This window comes from Symphalangus syndactylus, chromosome 23 (genome assembly GCF_028878055.3).
Source record: "Symphalangus syndactylus isolate Jambi chromosome 23, NHGRI_mSymSyn1-v2.1_pri, whole genome shotgun sequence".
Classification (NCBI taxonomy): domain Eukaryota; kingdom Metazoa; phylum Chordata; class Mammalia; order Primates; family Hylobatidae; genus Symphalangus; species Symphalangus syndactylus.
In genome coordinates, this window is record NC_072445.2 from 11473319 (window position 1) to 11493566 (window position 20248).

At 44.2% G+C, this 20248-nt stretch overlaps 2 protein-coding genes across 5 annotated transcripts in view; one reads left to right on the forward strand and one right to left on the reverse strand.

Annotated features, from left to right (window-relative positions):
- Nucleotides 1–2615: 2615 nt before the first annotated feature.
- On the reverse strand, nt 2616–4017 carry LOC134735686 (uncharacterized). Its single transcript, XM_063632329.1, has 2 exons — nt 3623–4017; nt 2616–3507 (listed from the first exon to the last, which is right to left on the reverse strand). Exons 1-2 carry the CDS (start codon nt 4005–4007, stop codon nt 3503–3505), a joined length of 390 nt encoding a protein of 129 aa, XP_063488399.1. The 5' UTR covers nt 4008–4017; the 3' UTR covers nt 2616–3502.
- The window catches only part of CMTR1 (cap methyltransferase 1), a 49433-nt gene continuing 32848 nt past the window's right edge, over nt 3664–20248 (forward strand). The window contains exons 1-4 of one of the 4 annotated variants that reach the window (XM_055264309.2): nt 3664–3950; nt 6201–6339; nt 14910–15061; nt 17527–17685. In XM_055264309.2, coding sequence (XP_055120284.1) covers nt 6207–6339; nt 14910–15061; nt 17527–17685 — 444 coding nt within the window. In that variant the 5' untranslated portion in view covers nt 3664–3950; nt 6201–6206. Of the gene's footprint in view, nt 4313–6200; nt 6340–14909; nt 15062–17526; nt 17686–20248 lie in introns of all 4 variants that reach the window. The other 3 variants (XM_063632299.1, XR_008654309.2, XM_063632300.1) reach the window with 3 other exon arrangements.

A 20248-nucleotide genomic window follows, 5' to 3' on the forward strand; every position in this document is an offset into this window, starting at 1 on the left:
AGAGATTATTTGAGAAAAGAAACAATTCATGAATTGGGAAGCATCCCAAACCAGTAAAGGTTCAGAGAGCTTTACCTACCAATGGAGGCATGCAGTATTTATAGACAGAAAAAGGAAGTGACATACAAAAATAACCTGATTGGTTACAGTTTGGCATTTGCCTTATTTGGACATATTTTGGCAGTTTGCATCCCCATGACTGACTGAAAGTTTACCTGCTATGATTAGCCCAGACCCAGATACTTGTTACAAGAATATACTTTCGGGAGGCCAAGGCAGGCAGATCACAAGGTTAGGAGTTCAAGACCAGCCTGGCCAATATGGTAAAACCCCATCTCTACTAAAAATACATAAATTGGCCAGGCGTGCTGGCATGTGCCTATAGTCCCAGCTACTCAGGAGGCTGAGGCAGGAGAATTGCTTGAACCCGGGAGGTGGAGGTTGCAGTGAGCTGAGATTGTGCCACTGCACTCCAGCCTGGATGACAGATCGAGACTCCATCTCAAAAAAAAAAAAAAAAAGAATATACTCTCAAGTTAGGTTACAGTTTGTTTACATATTGTTAGATTACATTATGTATGGAGGGAGATTTAACCCAAATGTAATTTAACAGTGTACAGTTCAGCAGTGTTAACTATATTCACATTGTTGTGCAAAATATGTGCATTTTAGGTTGCCTTTTAGTACAAGTTGGGAGGAAACAAAGGGGAAAAAGATTGGGAAACTCACTCTTGATTTGACAGTTCTTTGACTTCTGGTTTCCTTTCTCCATATTTCTGCCATTTACTTTATACTTTACCATTTACTTTTCAGAATCCTCAGATAGTTATTCCATGCATTCTGTCTAAGGTTTTAAATTACATTCAGTGGGAGAAACAGAATGAAATGTGTTGTTTCAATTTTGACAGGAATTGGAAATTTCTGTTTTTCTTTTTATTCTTGGGTATTTTATATATATACGTGTGTGTGTGTGTGTGTATATATATATATATATATATATATATATATAAGAGATAAGTCATTTGTCAGATATATGTATTCTGAATCCTTTCCTCTCATTCTGTGGTTTGATTATTCAATGTCTTAATGGTGTCTTTTGTTGAGTAGAAGCCTTTTATTTTGATGAACTCCATTTTATCATTATTTTTCTTTCTGATTAATGCTCCCTGGGTCCCATGTAAAAAAAAAATCTTTGTCTACCCTAAGTCTGCAAAAATATTTTCCTATGTTTTCTAAGTTTTATCATTTTAGGTTTTAAGTTTAGGTCTATGATCTATCTTAACTTAATTTGCATTTGTCATAAAGTGAGAATCAAAGTGGGCCGAGCATGTTGGCTCATGCCTGTAATCCCAGCACTTTGGGAGGCTGAGGTGGGCGGATCACGAGGTCAGGAGATCAAGACCATCCTGGCTAACACGGTGAAACCGTCTCTACTAAAAATACAAAAAATTAGCCGGGCGTGGTGGTGGGCGCCTGTAGTCCCAGCTACTTGGGAGGCTGAGGCAGGAGAATGGCGTGAACCTGGAGGCGGTGCTTGCAGTGAGCCAAGACTGCGCCACTGCACTCCAGCCTGGGCGACAGAGCAAGACTCCATCTCAAAAAAAAAAAAAAAAGATTCAAAGTTCATGTTTCCCTATATATTTATCTGGTTTTTCCAGCACTATTCATTGGGTATACTCATATACATTAAAAAATAAAATTTAACTTTAACTTGACTATATTTTGAATGCATTCTCTCATTATTTAATGCTTTACATAAAAATTAAATCATTAAATTTGCTAAATATGTTAACTTTTTCAATATAACTCATTTCGTATACCTTATTTTATACCCTTCAAATTATTATTTTGAGAACGGGTCCATAAGCTTTACAAGATTACCAAAAGTGTTCGTGTCACAATGCGTGTTAAGAAGCCTTAGTGAGGTGGAAAGGACACTAAGCTTTAGAATATAGAGAACTAGGTAAATACCTGTTTGCTGCTTCCTAGCTCTGTAACCTTGAACATATCACTCAGCCTTCATTCATATTCCACACTTCCACAGATTCAGTAAATATCTATTGAGCACTGACCACCAGCCTCTGTTAAATCTTGTGAATTTAATACAGACAGACAATCTTTCCTGTACAGAGTTTACAGCTGAGTCAGGGAGGCAGATGAATCCACAGGCCATTACACAACACTGTGGTAAGTGCTTTGATAGTGGAAGGACAGAGTGCTTTAGGAGCTCAGAGGTGGGGCTCCCAACCTAGACTTGTGACATCAGGAAATATTTCGAGATGAGGACACTAAAGTGAGTCCTGAGGGATAAATGGACATTAGCCCAGCAAAGAGGAGAAGCATGATCCAGGCAGGGGGCTGAACTCTTAAGAGACATGGCATGTTTTGTTCTGTTCTGTTTTTGAGATGGAGTCTGGCTCTGTTGCCCAGGCTGGAGTGTAGTAGCGCAATCTCTGCTCACTGCAACCTCTGCTTCCCAGGTTCAAGCGATTCTCCTGACTCAGCCTACTGAGTAGCTGGGTCTATAGGCGCGCACCACCACACCCAGTTACTTTTTTTGTATCTTCAGTAGAGACAGGGTTTCACCATGTTGGCCAGGCTGGTCTCGAACTCCTGACCTCAGGTGATCCATCCACCTCAGCCTCCCAACGTGCTGGGATTACAGGCGTGAGCCACCGTGCCCGGCGGAGACACGGCATGTTTGATAAACTAAGAGTCAGCATGGGGAGAACTAAGGGATAGTAGTACAAGGCATACCTGAAGAAGGGGTCATGCTGGAGGGTCTCTGAGGCCATTTTAAGGACATTAGCTTTATTCTAAGAGCAATGGGACATCATTGATGGATTTTAATCATTGATGGGTTGTGACAGGATCAGGTTTAATTAATTAGTTAATTTTAAATTCCCTTCTTTTCACAGGTGTTGAAAATTTTAAAAATCACTTTGGTTTTGTGAAGAACGCATTAGAAGGATCACAACTGGAGGCAGTCACGGGAGTTTGGAGGTTACTGGAGAAATTCTGCTGAGAGGGGGTGAGTGCATGAATTGTGGCAATGGGGATGGGGGTGAATGGATGGATTTGAAAGACAATTAGGAGGTAAACGCAATTAAGTGTATGAGAAGCTTTGGGGTATGAAGAAGAGGGAGACTCCTCAGATTTCTAGCTGGACCAACAGGATGGATGGCAGCGCCCTTCACCAGGAAAAAAGTGAGCTGATGGGAGAACATAAGGTGAAATTTGAATTCATGGGGTTTGAGGTGACCGAGTAAAGATGTCCAACAGACGTTTGGCCATATTGGCCTGAAAATCAGAAGAGAGGTTTGAGATGGAGAGCCAACTGTGTCCATATGGTAAGATGCTATAGGCGGCATTCCTTCTTTCCTCCCGTCCTTCGTTCAAAATCTGTTGAGATGTCCCATAGGCTGGATGCTGGGGATACGGCAGGGAACAAGAACACTGCGTTCGCTCAACCAGTTTACCATCTACCTCTCTGAACTTGTTCTTAGTCTGTAAAATGAAGATAATGATAAGATTAAGTAAGATGAGGTCGTGTGAGGGCACCTAGCATTTATAATTTTTGTATTGGTTTCTCTTCCTCAGAGCCGAAGGAAGAGATAGTGACTTTTGCTTTTGCAGCCTTTTCCGGGCGGCTTTTCCGCGCAGGCGCCCCTGGACCTCCCAGGTTGCAGGGCGGAGCGGGCCAGAACCTCAGCGGCCTTTCCCGGGGCCGGGACCCGGCCGGGGGAGGACCAAGCCGCGGCGCTGTCCGTGACGTCATCAGGCTGCGCTGCCCGCAGTACCGGACCCGAGCGCGACGGTGCCGCTGGCGGACCTGGGCTGGCTTGTGGGGAAACGAAACTGAGGGAGGAGGCGGCGGCTCTGGCAGCGGCGGCGACAGTGTCGGCCTGACCCCCCCTCCGCTCCCCGGCAGCTCGCTCTCTCCCCTCAGCGTGAGTGCCGACGCGCGGCCCGGGGGGAGCAAGCGGGCGGGCGCGCGGGCTCAGCATCCTTCTTCCCTCCACCGCCACCGCCGCCTGGGCCCCCCACCCGCGGTCGTGAGTCTCCTCGCCTTCTGGCCCCTTACGTCTTCCCTCCTCCTCCCACCCCCAACGCCGGCTCCCTGGAGCCCGAGCTGCGGCTGACACACGTCTCTGCGCACACATTCACACGCTCACGTTATCTTCAAATGAAGGGACTGGCCGGGGGACATGGGAGCTTTTCTCTCTGTGATTAGGGGTGGCAGTGCCAAACCGAGGCCCAGGGAGAGAAGACTGCAGCGGGGATTTGAACCCCTTCTGTTCGGAAGCAGCAGGTAGAACCAGGCCGCCTGCCTTCCGCTTAGAAGTTCCCTGCCAGAGCATTCTGCTGGCGTGTGTGGGTCACTTGAGCTGGGCACTGCTTAGCTGTGTGGCCTTCCCCTCTGCGGCCGCAGTCTTTTCCAGTGGGAGATGATAGGGTTGGATGAGATGATTTGGAAGGCCCAAATCTAAGGTGATGTGGTTTGGGGAGGAGCATCCGCCTCTCCTGCCTTTCACACAACTATTCAATACAGTCCGCTTTGAGTTTGCTGTACTTCCAGTCTCCCCCCCCCGAGTCACTTAAGAATTAAAAGCTTTTAGCGCTTGCAATGGCTAGAAGCAAGCTCTATGATGAGCCTTCCTTTAGCTCAGCCTGGGGGCCTTTTGGGGGTATTTAAGACTACGGCTTAAAGTGAAATGCGGCTTAGCTTGGTCTTGCTTTCTGTTTGCTTCGTGTCTCCGGTTCTTCTCTGGGACAGCCCCTGCCTGTATCTAGTAAGAGGCTGCTTTCTCAGGAAGGTGGCGATTGTGCATTGGGTTGATTGGCTCTTCCTTGAGTTGGAGAGAACTGAAACGTGATCCAGGGTTTTATGAGGTTGGGGGGATCAGTGACACTTTTGGGTTTCAGTACTTTATTGCTGTACCTCGCCTTCCCTAAGGATTGTTTCCCAGCTGGTCGCCCACCCTGTATTGAGTCCTCTTTTCTGAGTTCTCTACAGCCAGTCAGTTGTGTGTAAGCCACGCTGTATTCACTACTTCTCTTGCTTGCTCTTTAACTTGATCATTCCATAAGATTTCAGGGTTTCATAATCACTTCATTCCATCTCATTTTTTTCTCATGCTTCTCTCTCATGTACCTAACCATGGGGATGGATGATTGATGGTGGCATGGTGCCTGTTTCCTTTCTTTCTTTCTTTTTTTGAGACGGAGTCTTGCTCTGTCGCCCAGGCTGGAGTGCAGTGGTGTGATCTCGGCTCACTGCAACCTCCGCCTCAGCAATTCAAGCAGTTCTCCTGAGTAGCTGGGACTACAGGCATGTGCCACCATCCGGCTAATTTTTGTGTTTTTTTGCTAGAGATGGGGTTTCACCATGTTGGCCAGGCTGGTCTTGAACTCCTGACCTCAGGTGATCCGCCTGCCTCATTCTCCCAAAGTGCTGGGATTACAGGCGTGAGCCACCGCGCCCAGCCGGTTTCCATTCTTTTTTGTGGAGGTGGATTTCTGTCCTTAAAATTGTTGTTTTCATAACTCAGTTCTGTGGTATAGCTGCCTCCAGTCCCAATAACTTTCCCACTCTTGTATTTCCTCAGTCTTAAGCCATTCACTGCTTCCATTCCTTACTCTGCTTAAAAACTTTCCCAATTCTTTCATGTTTTCAAACATTACGAAGTAAACCAAAACCAGTATTTTTATGATATTATGTAATTTCTTAATTGTTTTGGTAAAATAATGCTGATGAAACAGTCATTCTGGGATGGTCCCTTCACCTTGGGAATATTGGTTAATATTTATTAGGTTTTATAGTTCATTTTCAGTGTACATTGTCATGCATGGCCAATATTGCATCAAAAGTGTAGAATAACTACAGGTACCAAGGCTTTTTCTCCCAGTGGCTTGTGGAGTTGATCCATGACTTTCTGTTATCTGACACCAGTGGCCCAGGGCTCTCTCAGTCTGTGAGCACCACATTTTCCAGTAAAACAGCTATTATTGAAAACCAACACTTGGCTAGCATCCTTCCTAGACCTCATTCTGAGGAAGAGGCTATCCAAGTGCTGGCACTGGAAGATGTGTAGAGTTGCCAAATCTCATCCCATTGATGATTTACACTTTGGAATCCCTGCTGTGATCCCAGTGGCTCTGACCCAAGGGCAGCTGACTGACTGGATTTATGGTTACAGTTAACGATGAAGAGGAGAACTGACCCAGAATGCACTGCCCCCATCAAGAAACAGAAAAAAAGAGTTGCAGAGCTTGCCCTGAGCCTCAGCTCCACGTCCGATGATGAACCTCCCTCCTCTGTCAGTCATGGAGCAAAAGGTACGTGTGCTTGTGTGGTCTGAGGCCACTGGCCATCTGGTTATTTGAACACACAGTGTCTAATCTAGGTGGAGCAGACTATAATCCACTGCCCCTTGGTCTCTTGAGGAAAATTAGGAATACTCTACAGAGAGATGTTGGCTATAGACTCTTTTCCCTTCTGCCATTCTCCGACTAAGAGTGGGGAAACTTGTTTTAAATAAAAAATGGTAATTTTTCCAGATGTTGCTTTCTGTTGGTTGTCCTTCAGTAGGTGGCACTCTTGCTGCCTTAAACCAGTTAGAAGTAGTGGTGAGCATTGAGTGCTCTGTGCCCTTAATAGCTGTTAATTATTCTGGGGCTCTTTTGTAAGGGAGGGCCTCTTTGCTGCAGCCATCGAGCCTAATTTTCACTTTTTTTGCATGCATACTGTTTTCTCAATTCCTTCAGCAGTTGTGGTCAGAAACATCCAACTGTACTGGGGCATTGCTGTGTTCACTGTTTGCATTAATCGTCAAAGATTTCACTAATCTGGTTGAAACTAGCATTTTGCTTTGCCTGTCTTTTAGGGTTCTTCACAGTTTCCATAGATGCTTTCTGAGAAATGGTAAAATGTCTGGGAGCTTGCCTCAAATACCTCAAGGTAAATTTGCATTTACCTTGACTTGCCAGCTGTATTAGTTTCCTAGGGCTACTGTAACAAATTACTACAAACTGGGTGACCCAAAACAACAGACATTTATTCTCTTACAGTTCTGGAGGCTAGTAGTCCAGAATCAAAGTGTTGGTGGGGCCATGTTCCCTCAAAGGCTCTTGGGAAGACCGTCCTTACCACTTCTAGCTTCTGCTGGCTGCTGGCATTCCTTGGTGTTCCTTGGCTTGTGGTAGCATAACTCCAATCTCTGCCTCTACCTTTCCTCTGTGTGTGTCTGTATCCAAATTTCCCTCTTCTTATAAGGACTTCGGTCATTGGATAGGGCCTACTGTAATCTATTATTACATTTGATGTAATCTGGAAAGACCCTATTTCCAAATTAGGTCACATTTACAGGCTTTGGGGAGGATACCATATTCAACCCAGCACACCAGCAGGCTTACATATTGGATCCTCTGTTGGATCACTGGGAAATTGGAATGAAATTTCGTAACAGATTGGTGACTGAAAGGGTGTGAAGCACCCTTTGAAGGTAGTAGGAAGTACAGTTTATTCACAAGTGATAAGCTTATTGAAGGGCAGTTACTCATCAGCTGCTACTGAGAAGCTGGTCCAGAGAGAAGCTTGACAGGCGGTACAGTGAATGGAGCATTGGTATTGCTGTAGTCCAGGCTGGATAAGAGACTCACTTGCAACTTTGTGTGTGGAGGTGTTCACGCCTTTAAAGCAAGCTTGTCCAACCTGCGGCCTGTGGGCTAATGTGGCCCAGGATTGCTTTGAATGGGACCCAACATAAATTTGTAAACTTTCTTAAAACATTATGAGATTTTTGGGGGATTTTTTTTTTTTTTTTAAAGCTCATCAGCTGGCCAGGCGCGGTGGCTCACGCATGTAATCCCAGCACTTTGGGAGGCCGAGGCGGGCGGATCACGAGGTCAGGAGATCAAGACCATCCTGGCTAACACGGTGAAACCCAGTCTCTACTAAAAAATAGAAAAAAGTAGCCGGGCGAGGTGGCAGGCGCCTGTAGTCCCAGCTAGCTACTCGGGAGGCTGAGGCAGGAGAATGGCGTGAACCCGGGAGGCAGAGCTTGCAGTGAGCCGAGATCGCATCACTGCACTCCACGGAGCAAGAGTCTGTCTCAAAAAAAAAAACAAAACTCATCAGCTGTCATTAGTGTATTTTATGTGTGGCCCAAGACAATTCTTCCAGTGTCGCCCAGGGAAGCCAAAAGATTGGACACCTCTGCTTTAAAGTCACAGTAGATTCCAGGGTAGGTAGGAATTGAAGTTCCTGAGTAGGAAGGCAAAAACTTATTGCACGCGATGGTTCTGGAGATTCTTGAGGAAAGGGAATTTTACCTCTCACCTGGAATTTGAGCAGCTTGGTGAAGATAGAATCTCCTTGGATAGGGGTACTGGGAGAGATGGCCTGTAAGGGAAAAAGAGAGAGCGTGTCTGGGGAACAAGTGATGCCTGGTTCTAAGTGGATCTTGGGGGACATTTGCTCTCAAGTAACATCTCTTTGAAGTAAGGAAAGGACAACTCCCAGGTAAAAGAAGGTAAGTGTATAAGGGTAAGGATCCTTCAAGGAAACCATTCTGATTTAAATTTCAAGCTTTTGTGACTGAATTGAGATTACTCTTCCCTCTTCTCTGGAAATGGTACTATATGACTCAGTCAGGATTGACTATTGCTGTTGTGTGTGTAGAATGGAAATCCAGGCTGGGCATGGTGGCTCATGCCTGTAATTCTAATACTTTTGGAGGTCGAGGTGGGCGGATTGCTTGAGCCCGGGAGTTTGAGACCAGCCTGGGGAACATGGTGAAAACCCACCTCTACAAAAAATACAGATATTAGCTGGGCATGGTGGCATGCACCTGTAGACCCAGCTACTCGGGAGGCTGAGCTGGGAGGATCACTTGAGCCCAGGAGGTAGAGGTTGCACTGAGCCAAGATTATGCCACTGCACTCCAGCCTGGGCATCAGAGCAAGACCCTATCTCAAAAAGAAAAAAAAAAGAATGGAAATCCAGAGGTGTCCAGTTCCTTGTATGTGTCTGGCAAGAGGCCACTTGGTCCTTTCATTTGCAGAAAATGAGATGGGAGGCAGAGGCAAACTAACATTTCTAGATTTCCCTAGGTTAGTTTATTTTAGGAAGGGGCAGCTCTGCATTGACACAGAAACTGAGGGCAGTATCTTTATCAGCAAGACTGCTGCCTGTGCCTTCTTTCCCACCATGCCTAGCCTGGAGCAAAAGCTCAGTAAATAGTTACTGAATAGAACTGATGAAAGGCAACAATAGTATCTTTTCCAAGAAGCTTAAAATGCGTCACAGTTTTCATTTTGCCTATCTCTTCCAGTCTGCGGAAGATCATTTCATTAAGTACTTAGCATTTATATCATCTGTGTTCTGTATCTAATTCTCTTACGTGTCCCCTGGACAGTATACCCTGGTGGTTTGCTGTCTACATATCCCCTGAAATGTATATGCAGCTTTCCTATTCAAATCATTCTATTAAAGCGGGGGTGTTTCCATTTACTGCAGCCACTTCTACCTGAACATAACGTTCAAGTAGATGATTGAAAAATGCTCTTTAGGGAGGACAATTAGAAAAACAAAACAGTAGTTACTATTTCCGTCTGTGTGGACCTTATTTTTTCCTCCTCTGCTAAATCAATGTGATGACTCATTATTAGATCTATTTAGTTTAATCGGTGTGTTTATTTTCCATTATTCACATGGTAGCTGCATTGCCAGGTCAAAGACTGACGTCTGGCCAGAGTAAAGAAGAAAAGGGATGTTGTTGTCATGGCCACTGTTGCATCATGTGATCTTTTGAGTAGTTTCAAAGGAGTTTGAAGGTATTTTCAAGTGTAAATACATTCTTACAAATTTGCTGTCAAATAACTTTTTGAAGTAAGGAGAGGCAGATGAGGTCATTTTGTTCTTTTTGGTTGTTTTTCACGGGGAAACTATGGGCTAGACCCTAAGAAAATTCCTTCTCTCCTTAGCTGTGCATCTAGTGTAGGCTCCTAGCCCTGCTGCAGCCAGTTGCTTTGGAAGTTGCCAGCCTCCTTCACCAGTATCACATTAAAGGCACCTTCCTTTCCACCAGGTTTAATTCTTTCCTAAATAGGCTATTTGCCCTGAAACACCATCGCTTTCCTGTCAGCCCAGATTCATGACCTTAATCAAAAGCTTCCTTTATCGGTATCTGTTTAAATTGCTCTAACAAGTTACCATTTGTCTGGCATGAAGGAGAAATTGAGTCTTTAAGCAGGAATGAGTTTATTTCACAACAGTTGTTAAGCAGGATGTGATGTTTATTAAAATTCATAATTTATTTTTCTGTATCTGTATGCTGCTCACCTTGGCCATTAATGGTTGGAGCTGCCCCTCTTTGTTGTCACTGTCATTTTTTAAACATAGCGTATGTATTCTTTTTCTTTTTTTAGAGACAGGGTTTCACTATATTGCCCACACTGGCCATGGACTCTTGAGCTCAGGTGATCTTCCTACCTCAGCCTCCCAAGTAGCTGGGACTACAGGCACATGCCACTGTGCCCAGCTTGTCACTGCCAATTTTAATCTTGGCATGTTTGTCCCATTGCTGTATTGCCATGTGAAAAATTTTGCCAACAGCCAGGAGACCTCTGTTTCCTCTGTAAAGTTGAACCTTTCTTCCTTGTAATGACTTAATAGTGATTTCTATCAGCTGGAGGAGAAATCTTAAAACCGCACATACTGTTTTGGGCTCTCTGGTAGGTTTTAGGAGGGAGCTCCCCAGGAGGTAAATGGGAATGCCATCCAGCTTTGGCAAATTTCTTATTGAAACTAATGAGTTTAATAGACTGACCTTATTACTCCTATTAATTTACAACCTCATTACAAAATTATCTGCTCAATGTTTGCTAAATTCTTTTTTTTTTTTTTTTTTTTTGAGACGGAGTCTCGCTCTGTTGCCCAGGCTGGAGTGCAATGGCGCGATCTCGGCTCACTGCAAGCTCCACCTCCCGGGTTCACGCCATTCTCCTGCCTCAGCCTGCGGAGTAGCTGGGACTACAGGCGCCCGCCACTGCGCCCGGCGAATTTTTTGTATTTTTAGTAGAGACGGGGTTTCACCATGGTCTCGATCCCCTGACCTCGTGATCCGCCCGCCTCGGCCTCCCAAAGTGCTGGGATTACAGGCGTGAGCCACCGCGCTTGGCCTATGTTTGCTAAATTCTTTATCAGTCTTGAGAAGCTAAGCCTCCTGTTTAGTTCCTGCTGCAGCCATGACAGTTGTCTCCCTTTCATATGAAAAGAGTAGCCTCAAAGGCCCCTGAGTAAGAATAAGTAGTGGCTGTGGCAGTCTGTGGACATCAGGAATAATCTAGGGAACTTTGGCTTAAAGCATGTCAAGCTAAGAAGTGGTCTCCTATACCATGTGAATAAAAGAAAAAAATAAGACTTATTTGCTTATCTAGCACACTTCTTGATCTTTACAAGGAATTGCCTAGTAGGGTGATATTTTACTCCCATTAACCTCACTCTTAGAACCTGGAAAGGACAATGTACCTTAGGTAACACCTTGGGAGGAAGAGTAGGAGGGAAAAATCTTTGTGCCAAAGTCTGGTACTGGAATTTTACACCAGAGTCACCACTGATTTGCTTAGTGAGCCTTGCACTCAAATTTGGTTCTCCCTGTCATTTTTGCCCAGAGATATTCTGAAGACAGAAGGAAACAAAAGATCTCTCTTTGAGATCTTAGGGTGGCAGGAACCCTGTGTGCCCAGGAATGTTATTTGTACTATTTCTGTGCTCATTGTTGGGCCCTCAGGCAAATCTAACAGCCTGGCAACTCTTTAGAGCTGGAGCAAGGGCGTACTCTCCTTTGAGAAGGATACCAGGTTTTCAGACTTTTTCATAGGTAGACCTATGAATGTCCAGATTGCTGGTGAAAGGAATAGCAACTGATTTAGCCTTGTAGCTTGTGATTAGTCAGGGCCCTGGATCCCTGGACTGCCCAAGAGGAACTTTAGGTCTGTGCTTAGGGAGCTGCCCACATTCCTGATACCACCTGTTTCTGTATTAAGCAGTGCAGGTTGAAGGCATGAAAGCAACTGAGTGAAGAGAATCCATACCTTTGGAAGTGCAGTTCTTTAGCATGTGGGCACTCTGTTGCAGAGTGCATCTCTCTCCTCTGCGTGGGAGAATAGATGAGAGGCCCTGGAACAGTCTTGAGCCATTTAGAAGGCCTTTCCCCTCAGATTTGCTACTCTTGGAAGATTTCCCTGGAAAGGAACCAACCTCTTCCCAAGGCTTGGAGTGGTAATCTATTTATTTATAGCTTTTTTTACCCTAATTTTCTTTTTCTTTTTTTTTGAGACAGAGTTTAGCTCTTCTTGCCCAGGCTGGAGTGCAATGGCTCGATGTCGGCTCACCGCAATCTCCACCTCCTGGGTTCAAGTGAATCTCCTACCTCAGCCTCCCGAGTAGCTGAGATTACAGGCATGTGCCACCATGCCTGGCTAATTTTGTATTTTTAGTAGAGACGGGGTTTCTCCATTTGGGTCAGGCTGCTCTTGAACTCCTGACCTCAGGTGATCTGCCCACCTCGGCCTCCCAAAGTGTTGGGATTACAGGCGTGAGCTACTGTGCCTGGCTCCTGATTTTCAAACTAATACATTCTTGTGTCTCACAAATGCAGAAAATGCAGGAAAATGCAAAACAAAAGAAATATCAGTTTACCTCTCAGTTTCCATGGTTACTCATTCTTAGTGGTCTGGATTTTCTGAGTGGCACACTCTGGCACTCTGACGTTTGCCAGATTGGTTCATGTAAGCAAGTCAACTCGATTAAGAGAATTGGAGAGCCACCATAAAGGGAAGGGCAGATTTTGTGCCTCTCATACAGGGACTTTCTCAACCAAAATTTCTCCTTGCTGACTTATTAGGAGCCAGAATTTTGGTTTTAAGTTTATTCTTTCACACACATTCACCTGTCTTTTCTTTCTTTCTTTTGTAAAATGTTGTATCCTTGAAAATGCATATTAACCTTATCTATTAGATTTTTAATAGATAAGGGTTGTTACTTTTGCACAGTACCCCATTACATGTAGCATGATCTTTTATAGAATAGGTGCTGAACCAGTATAGTAGTCTGATCTTTTAAACAGTATCAGTGTTCTGAACTATGACAGATGTCCTAATTCAACCTACTGGTGGGGAAGCTAAATCATAGCCCAGGAGGGCTGTGTTCTCTGTTAAGATATAGAGATCCCATTCTCATCCTTAAACTTTTGAGGCCTGAACAGCTTGCACTATTTGTAAGAGGAAATGTCTTAAGGAGTCATATACTCTGTAGGTCCTTAGGAAAGTGATACTTGGCTGACACATCTTTATATTTACTACAGTAATCATTTAATTAATTTCTATTAAATGGAAAGCCTCAGTCCAGGTGTTGGGTACAAACTATGGGTGACATAGTTCCTGCCCTCCAGGAGTGACCCTTTCCAGTGGGGTCAGCAGGTGGCAAACAATAACTGGCTCTAAGGCAATGTGATGAGTGCTGTGCCAGTGACACTGGTGCTACTGGATCACAGTGGAGGGGATAATCAGTTAGGCCTGGAGTGCTGGGGAAAGCTTTGTTCTTCTTGAATGTCAACTCTTAGCAGGTTTTGGTTCTGGTAGGGAAATGGATGGATCGCTTAAGATTGGCTTCAGAATTATAATGTATTCTTCAAGTTAGAAATACCTGAATAGTGACCACCTCGGGTCTATTAAAAAATGTTTTACACACTGCCGTCTGTGACTTTCCTTCAGTATTTCTCACAAGCAGCCAAGTTTTGAATCAGCACCCTTTCTGAGTGGTGTCCCTTCTTCTTCAAAGGAATTATGCCACATTGCTAAGTCAGTATTTTCATATTTATTTTAAATTTTAATAGGTAATATATTCACATGGTTCATAAGTCAAAAAATATAAAAAGATAGCCAGTGTAAACTTTCGTGGTATAAAAATGTAAATCAAGTTTCACTTTCGCTTTCACTAGTTCCAAGTAATTGTTTTGGTATTCTGTCTCCAAGTGCTAACCCTTGAATGTGTGAATAATCACTTTTATTGGTCTTCTTGTATATCGTTCCTTCCAAAAGCTCTTTTTGCAATTATAAGAAATAAAAATGTTAGCCTTATAATGGAATCGTTGAAAATGGAATCAGGCATCAATGTTTGGATATTGATGTTCAAATAATAACCACCAGCAGCAGAAATAACAATCATATCTTCAGTAAATACACTTTATATTTGACAATGTACTTTTTTTTTTTTTTTTGAGATGGAGTCTCATTCTTTTTGCCCAGACTGGAGTGCAGTAGCGCAATTCTGGCTCACTGCAACCTCTGCCTCCCGGGTTCAAGCAATTCTCCTGCCTCAGCCTCCCAAGTAGCTTGGATTACAGGCACGCACTACCACACCCGGCTAATTTTTGTATTTTTATTAGAGATAGGGTTTCACCTTGTTGGCCAGGCTGATCTTGAATTCCTGACCTCAAGTGATCCGTCCACCTCAGCCTCCTGGAGTGCTGGGATTACGTGTGAGCCACCATGCCCAGCCAACAATGCATTTTCAAATACATTATTTCATTTAATCTTTAAACAATCCTGTGAGGCAGGTATTGCCATCTCAGTTTTGTAGTGGAGGAAATTGAAAGGGTGGGGAAGGAAAACTGTTATTTTTGAGCTCCCATTGTGTCAAGTCCATTAGGAACTTTCAGTAGTGACTTGCCCAAGATTACCTAGCTAGTAAGAGGTAGAGAATAGATTTGACCTTGGGTCATTTAATGAACTTTATATGTGCATTGTGTATACTGAACAGTAGTTGAGTAAATGAAACTTGGACTTCTGGAGGCTATTTTGTGCCATAAACCTACCTAAACATTTTCCTTTTTCTTTTTCAGCATCTACTACAAGCCTTAGTGGGTCTGATAGTGAGACGGAGGGGAAACAACACAGCTCTGACTCTTTCGACGATGCATTCAAAGCAGACTCTCTTGTGGAGGGAACTTCTTCTCGCTATTCCATGTATAATAGCGTCTCCCAGAAGCTTATGGTATGTCAGCGCTTGGGTTGGGTTTCTCAAGCCCCACTAGCGGAGTGAAAGAAGGGCAATTTGTATTGTATGAGAAGAAGAAAAGTTTGGCCATAGGTTTTTCCTTTGCTTTTCAGCTACTGAAATTTAGCAGAGTGTGGCCCACTTCTTGATAGAAGTGTATCTATCACATTTGTATCATCTATGGGCAGCAACTCCTTAGGCCTGTTTCTGCTGTTCTATCTGGACTGGATCACCTTTTCTTATCCACAGTAATGAATTCTTATTATTTTTTATTTATTTATTTATTTTTATTTTTATTTATTTATTTTTTTGAGACAGAGTCTCGCTCTGTCACCCAGGCTGGAGTGCAGTGGCGCGATCTCGGCTCACTGCAAGCTCTGCCTCCTGGGTTCACGCCATTCTCCTGCCTCAGCCTTCCGAGTAGCTGGAACTACAGGCGCCCGCCACCACACTCGGCTAATTTTTTGTATTTTTAGTAGAGACAGGGTTTCACCGTGGTCTCGATCTCCTGACCTCGTGATCCGCCCGCCTCGGCCTCCCAAAGTGCTGGGATTACAAGCGTGAGCCACCGTGCCCAGCCATATGAATTCTTATTATTAATGGGTGTGAATATACTTCCCTAAACATGGATGTTTGTCAGTGGGTAAAGAAGCTTCATGCTGTGAATTTTTGCTCTAGTGAGTGGTGTCAAAAGAAATGACTAAAATCCTGTTCACTCCCAGATGCCTAAAATAAATGGAAGTATTCCATTTGTTCTTTTTCTGAAAAAAGCCCAATTATCTTTCCAACTTTTATACCTAATTGATGTATCACAAGAAGAATGGTGGCTAGGAAGACCTGCTCATACTCCTTAGTGTATGTGCAAACGTTAGAGAGATCCAAGTTTACCTTCTGTCTAGCTTTAGAAATATTATAGTTGGGCCAGGCACAGTGGCTCACGTCTGTAATCCCAGCACTTTGGGAGGCCAAGGCAGGTGGCTCACTTGAGGTCAGGAGTTCGAGACCAGCCTGGCCAACATGGTGAAACCCCGTCTCTACTAAAAATACAAAAAATTAGCCAGGCATGGTGGCAGGTGCCTGTAATGGCAGCTACTCAGGAGGCTGAGTCAGGAGAATCACTTGAACCCGAGAGGTGGAGGTTGTAGTGAGCTGAGATCACGCCACTGCACTCCAGCCTGATTAACAAAGTGAGACTCCATCTCAAAAAAAAAAAAAAGAAAGAAATATTGTAGTTGACTCCTCCATTTTCTCTTGGATTCATTTAAGAATAAGAATTGTCACTGCTAAAGCCATAGGTCAGGATTCTAGTTTGCAGGCCACAAGATTTGGGGAAGTTAAAGATGAGAAGGCTTGTGACTTAGCCTGTTTGACCTGGGAGAAGTATTTGTGGCTACCATAGGAATTCCATCCAGCTCTTTAGCTGGTAATACCCCTTTCAGAAGGAATATAGACCCTCCAGGGAGATTTAGATCTTCTTAGGATTGCAGTTTTTTTTTTTTTTTATTAGGCAGGAGTCTGTGGGGTTTGGGATTCAAGTCTCTAATCTTTGGGTATATACCCGGGCCCAGTAACTCTAAAGTTTAGTGAGAACTTACAGATAGTTGTGGCATTTAAAAAACTGTTTCTGTCCCAGGGTATTATAGTACCTCCCATACCTCACTTTTTTTTTTTTTTTTTTTTTTGAGACGGAGTCTCGCTCTGTCGCCCAGGCTGGAGTGCAGTGGTGTGATCTTGGCTCACTGCAAGCTCTGCCTCCTGGGTTCACGCCATTCTCCTGCCTCAGCCCCCTGAGTAGCTGGGACTACAAGCGCCCGCCACCATGCCCGGCTAGTTTTTTTGTATTTTTAGTAGAGACAGGGTTTCACCGTGTTAGCCAAGATGGTCTCGATCTCCTGACCTCGTGATCCGCCCTTCTTGGCCTCCCAAAGTGCTGGGATTACAGGCTTGAGCCACCGTGCCTGGCCCCATACCTCACTTTTACATGAAGCAAGTTTTTAATCTCTTAAGTGGGCTCCTGCAAAGCCACTTATCCTTGCCTAGTAAGGCTGTTTGACTGGATGAGGGTAAGGTAGAAGTTACAGCTTGAAGCGGTTCCATTTTAAATTATGTTCTCTTTATCAAGTCTACTCTGGATCTATTTCTCACTTAATCAGACAAATTAGCAAATGTCCAATGAGAGATTCATTAAGTACTCTGGGTGCTTTTAATTATGGCTATGAGGTCCCTTCTCGTTTATCCAATTTCTGGTTGCCCTAGACGTTAACTCCAGAACAGCCAGCCACTGGGCCCACAGTTATACTGCAGTTATTTATTTATGCTTCTTTTCTTCATTAGGCTAAGACAAACTTTAGACCTTACTCATCTATTTTTCTTAGGATTTAGCACACTGTTTGGCATGTGATGGGGCTAAATAAATGTCTGTTGAACCTAATTAATTGTGCTCCATTACTTCTCTTTTTCAGGCCAAGATGGGCTTCAGGGAAGGTGAAGGATTGGGTAAATACAGCCAGGGTCGGAAGGACATCGTTGAGGCTTCCAGTCAGAAAGGTCGAAGAGGCTTGGGTCTGACACTCCGGGGCTTTGACCAGGAGCTGAATGTGGACTGGCGAGATGAGCCAGAGGTAAGTGTTAAAGAGAGGAGGAGATGGAAAGCCACTTGTGTTTTTGGATGCATGGCTTTAAGAAGCCATATCAACAAACTAGAAATCTCCAGAGGCAGTATGAGCAAAGTGGAATTAGTTTTTTATGTGGAAAGTACTGGGGATATCCAGAATGGAAAACAGAAGGCTGGGGGAGATATGGTGGGATGTGGATTTCCTGTTGCATTATAGGACTGTCTAAGACCAGTGGGTAGAAGATGTTTGAAAGGCAGAGTTTGGCTCCATAAAAACTTTAATAAATAGTTAGAGCTCTCCACTAGTGGACTAGGCTACCTTGTCAGGCAGTGTGCTCTCTGCTGAAGGTGTTCAGGCAGGCCAAGGGAGCACCCACTCTCTCACTGTGTGAGTAACTGGACTAGGTGCCTTCTAAGAAGACCCTTGTACCTCCCCAGGTTTATGCCATCCAGGTTCTAAATAGGTGCTTTTTTATGCCACATTGCTTTTCTACTGTGGGTTTAGTCTGCTTACTAGGGTACCAGTTTGTTTTCACCCTGAAGACCAAAGGAAACTCTCATTATCCCTTTTCATGGCACAGATAATGTGAGATTTTGTTTTATTCATTTATTTATGTCCTATCTTATTCCACAAAGGATCTGTAGTGGGTACAATAAAAACACCTAAAAATAACATTGAGATATTACCATTACAGAGTTGAAACTAGAGAAAATGGAACTCAAACATCTAGCTTTCTGCATAGTTCCTGTAGTTCAGCTTCAAATGTGGCTCTGAACTCTGGAAAATTGATATTTTATTTGTCTCCCTAATGTTCCAGTTCAGGAAAGAAGTCCCGTGAATCTGCATGTGATAAAAGCCTAATAAGTCTTCTGAGTAAGATTCTGACAAGTGAGGGGCTCATGGGTCCTGGGGCCGGTCTTGCTGTTGCCTTGTAGTTGTGGGTGTTGAGACCAGCAGACTGGCAATGCGGAGTAGGGTAGATACCTGCTGCTGGTTGCTGGTTGTGGGCTTTCATCTCAGAAGTACCTGATGGTTTCTATGTCTTCATTCGTGCAGAAATTGAACTAACTTTACTAAACTCAAAATCTGAAATCACCCTATAGGCCGGGCATGGTGGCTTATGCCTATAATCCCAGCACTTTGGGAGGCCGAGGCAGATGGATTACCTGAGGTCAAGAGTTCAAGACCAGCCTGACCAACATGACGAAACCCCATCTCTGCTAAAAATGCAAAAACTAGCCAGGCATGGGACTCACACCTGTAATCCCAGCTACTAGAGAGGCTAAGGCAGGAGAATCACTTGAACCTGGGAAGCAGAGGTTGCAGTGAGCAGAGATGGTGCCACTGCACTCTAGCCTTCCAGCCTGGGCAACAGAGTGAGACTTTGTCTCAAAAAAAAAAAAAAAAAAAAAGCCCTATAAGTAAGTAAAAGTTTGTAAGTAAAAGTTAGGTCAAATGGGGCCGGGCACGGTGGCTCACGCCTGTAACCCCAGCACTTTGGGAGGCCAAGGCGGGTGGATCTCAAGGTCAGGAGATCAAGACCATCTTGGCTAACATGGTGAAATCCCGTCTCTACTAAAAAATACAACAAATTAGCCGGGCATGGTGGCGGGCACCTGTAGTCCCAGATACTTGGGAGGCTGAGGCAGGAGAATGGCATGAACCTGGGAGGCGGAGCTTGCAGTGAGCTGAGATTGCGCCACTGCACTCCAGCCTGGGCGATAGAGATTCCGTCTCAAAAAGAAAAAAAAAAAAAAAAGAGGTCAAATGTCAGTTGGCAGCCACTTCTTCACAGCAGGTGAGTCTGGGTGTCCAGGGGTGTATATCCAGTCCTGGGGTTACCACAGGATAAGTGCTCAGTGGCTACTGCAGCCTAGGAATGTGGAGGACAGGGTATGACCCTCTGGATAAAGTCCACTCTGTAGGTAGGTATAATAATCAGACTTCTATAGGGACATTGAGTCTGCTTTTTCTTTCCAAGTTTATATGAGCTTCTTGTTCTCTAGAGTTTATAATTTATAACCAACTCTATCACCTTTATGCTTAAATGTGATAGATTTGACCAGGAAAAGAAGCCATGATTCACTGCCAGATTCATGGACAAAAGGCTTCAGTAATTTTTCTTTTCAACTTTGTCTCTGTTGATGCTGGTTGGCTTGTCCTCAAGACCTTTCATTGTGATACCACTTTATGCCTTTCAGAGCATGTAATATTACTTTTAATCACATTGCTTCAATTTGCAATGGTGAATCTCTTCTTCACACTTGCTTGGGAGCCAATATGTGAAGCTGCCATGCAGGTTAGCCACCTGTTTAGGTTTTATAATCCATGTTTCTCTATCCTGGTGGCACTTAGCGCTGCCTGCACAGTAGAATCATCTGGGGACTTCTGAAAACTTATCCCCAGGCCTCACCTCAGACCAGCAGAATCTTATACTCTGGAAGTGGGTCTCAGGCATCAGTACTATTTTTTATTTTTTATTTTATTTGAGACAAGGTCTTGCGCTGTTGCCCAGGCTGGAATGCAGTGGCACAAACACAGTTAACTGCAACTTCAAAATCCTGGGCGC

Bases quoted from the DNA above. Each gene is read 5' to 3' on its own strand.
- LOC134735686 (XM_063632329.1), bottom strand. From the start codon at position 4,007: ATGCTGAGCCCGCGCGCCCGCCCGCTTGCTCCCCCCGGGCCGCGCGTC.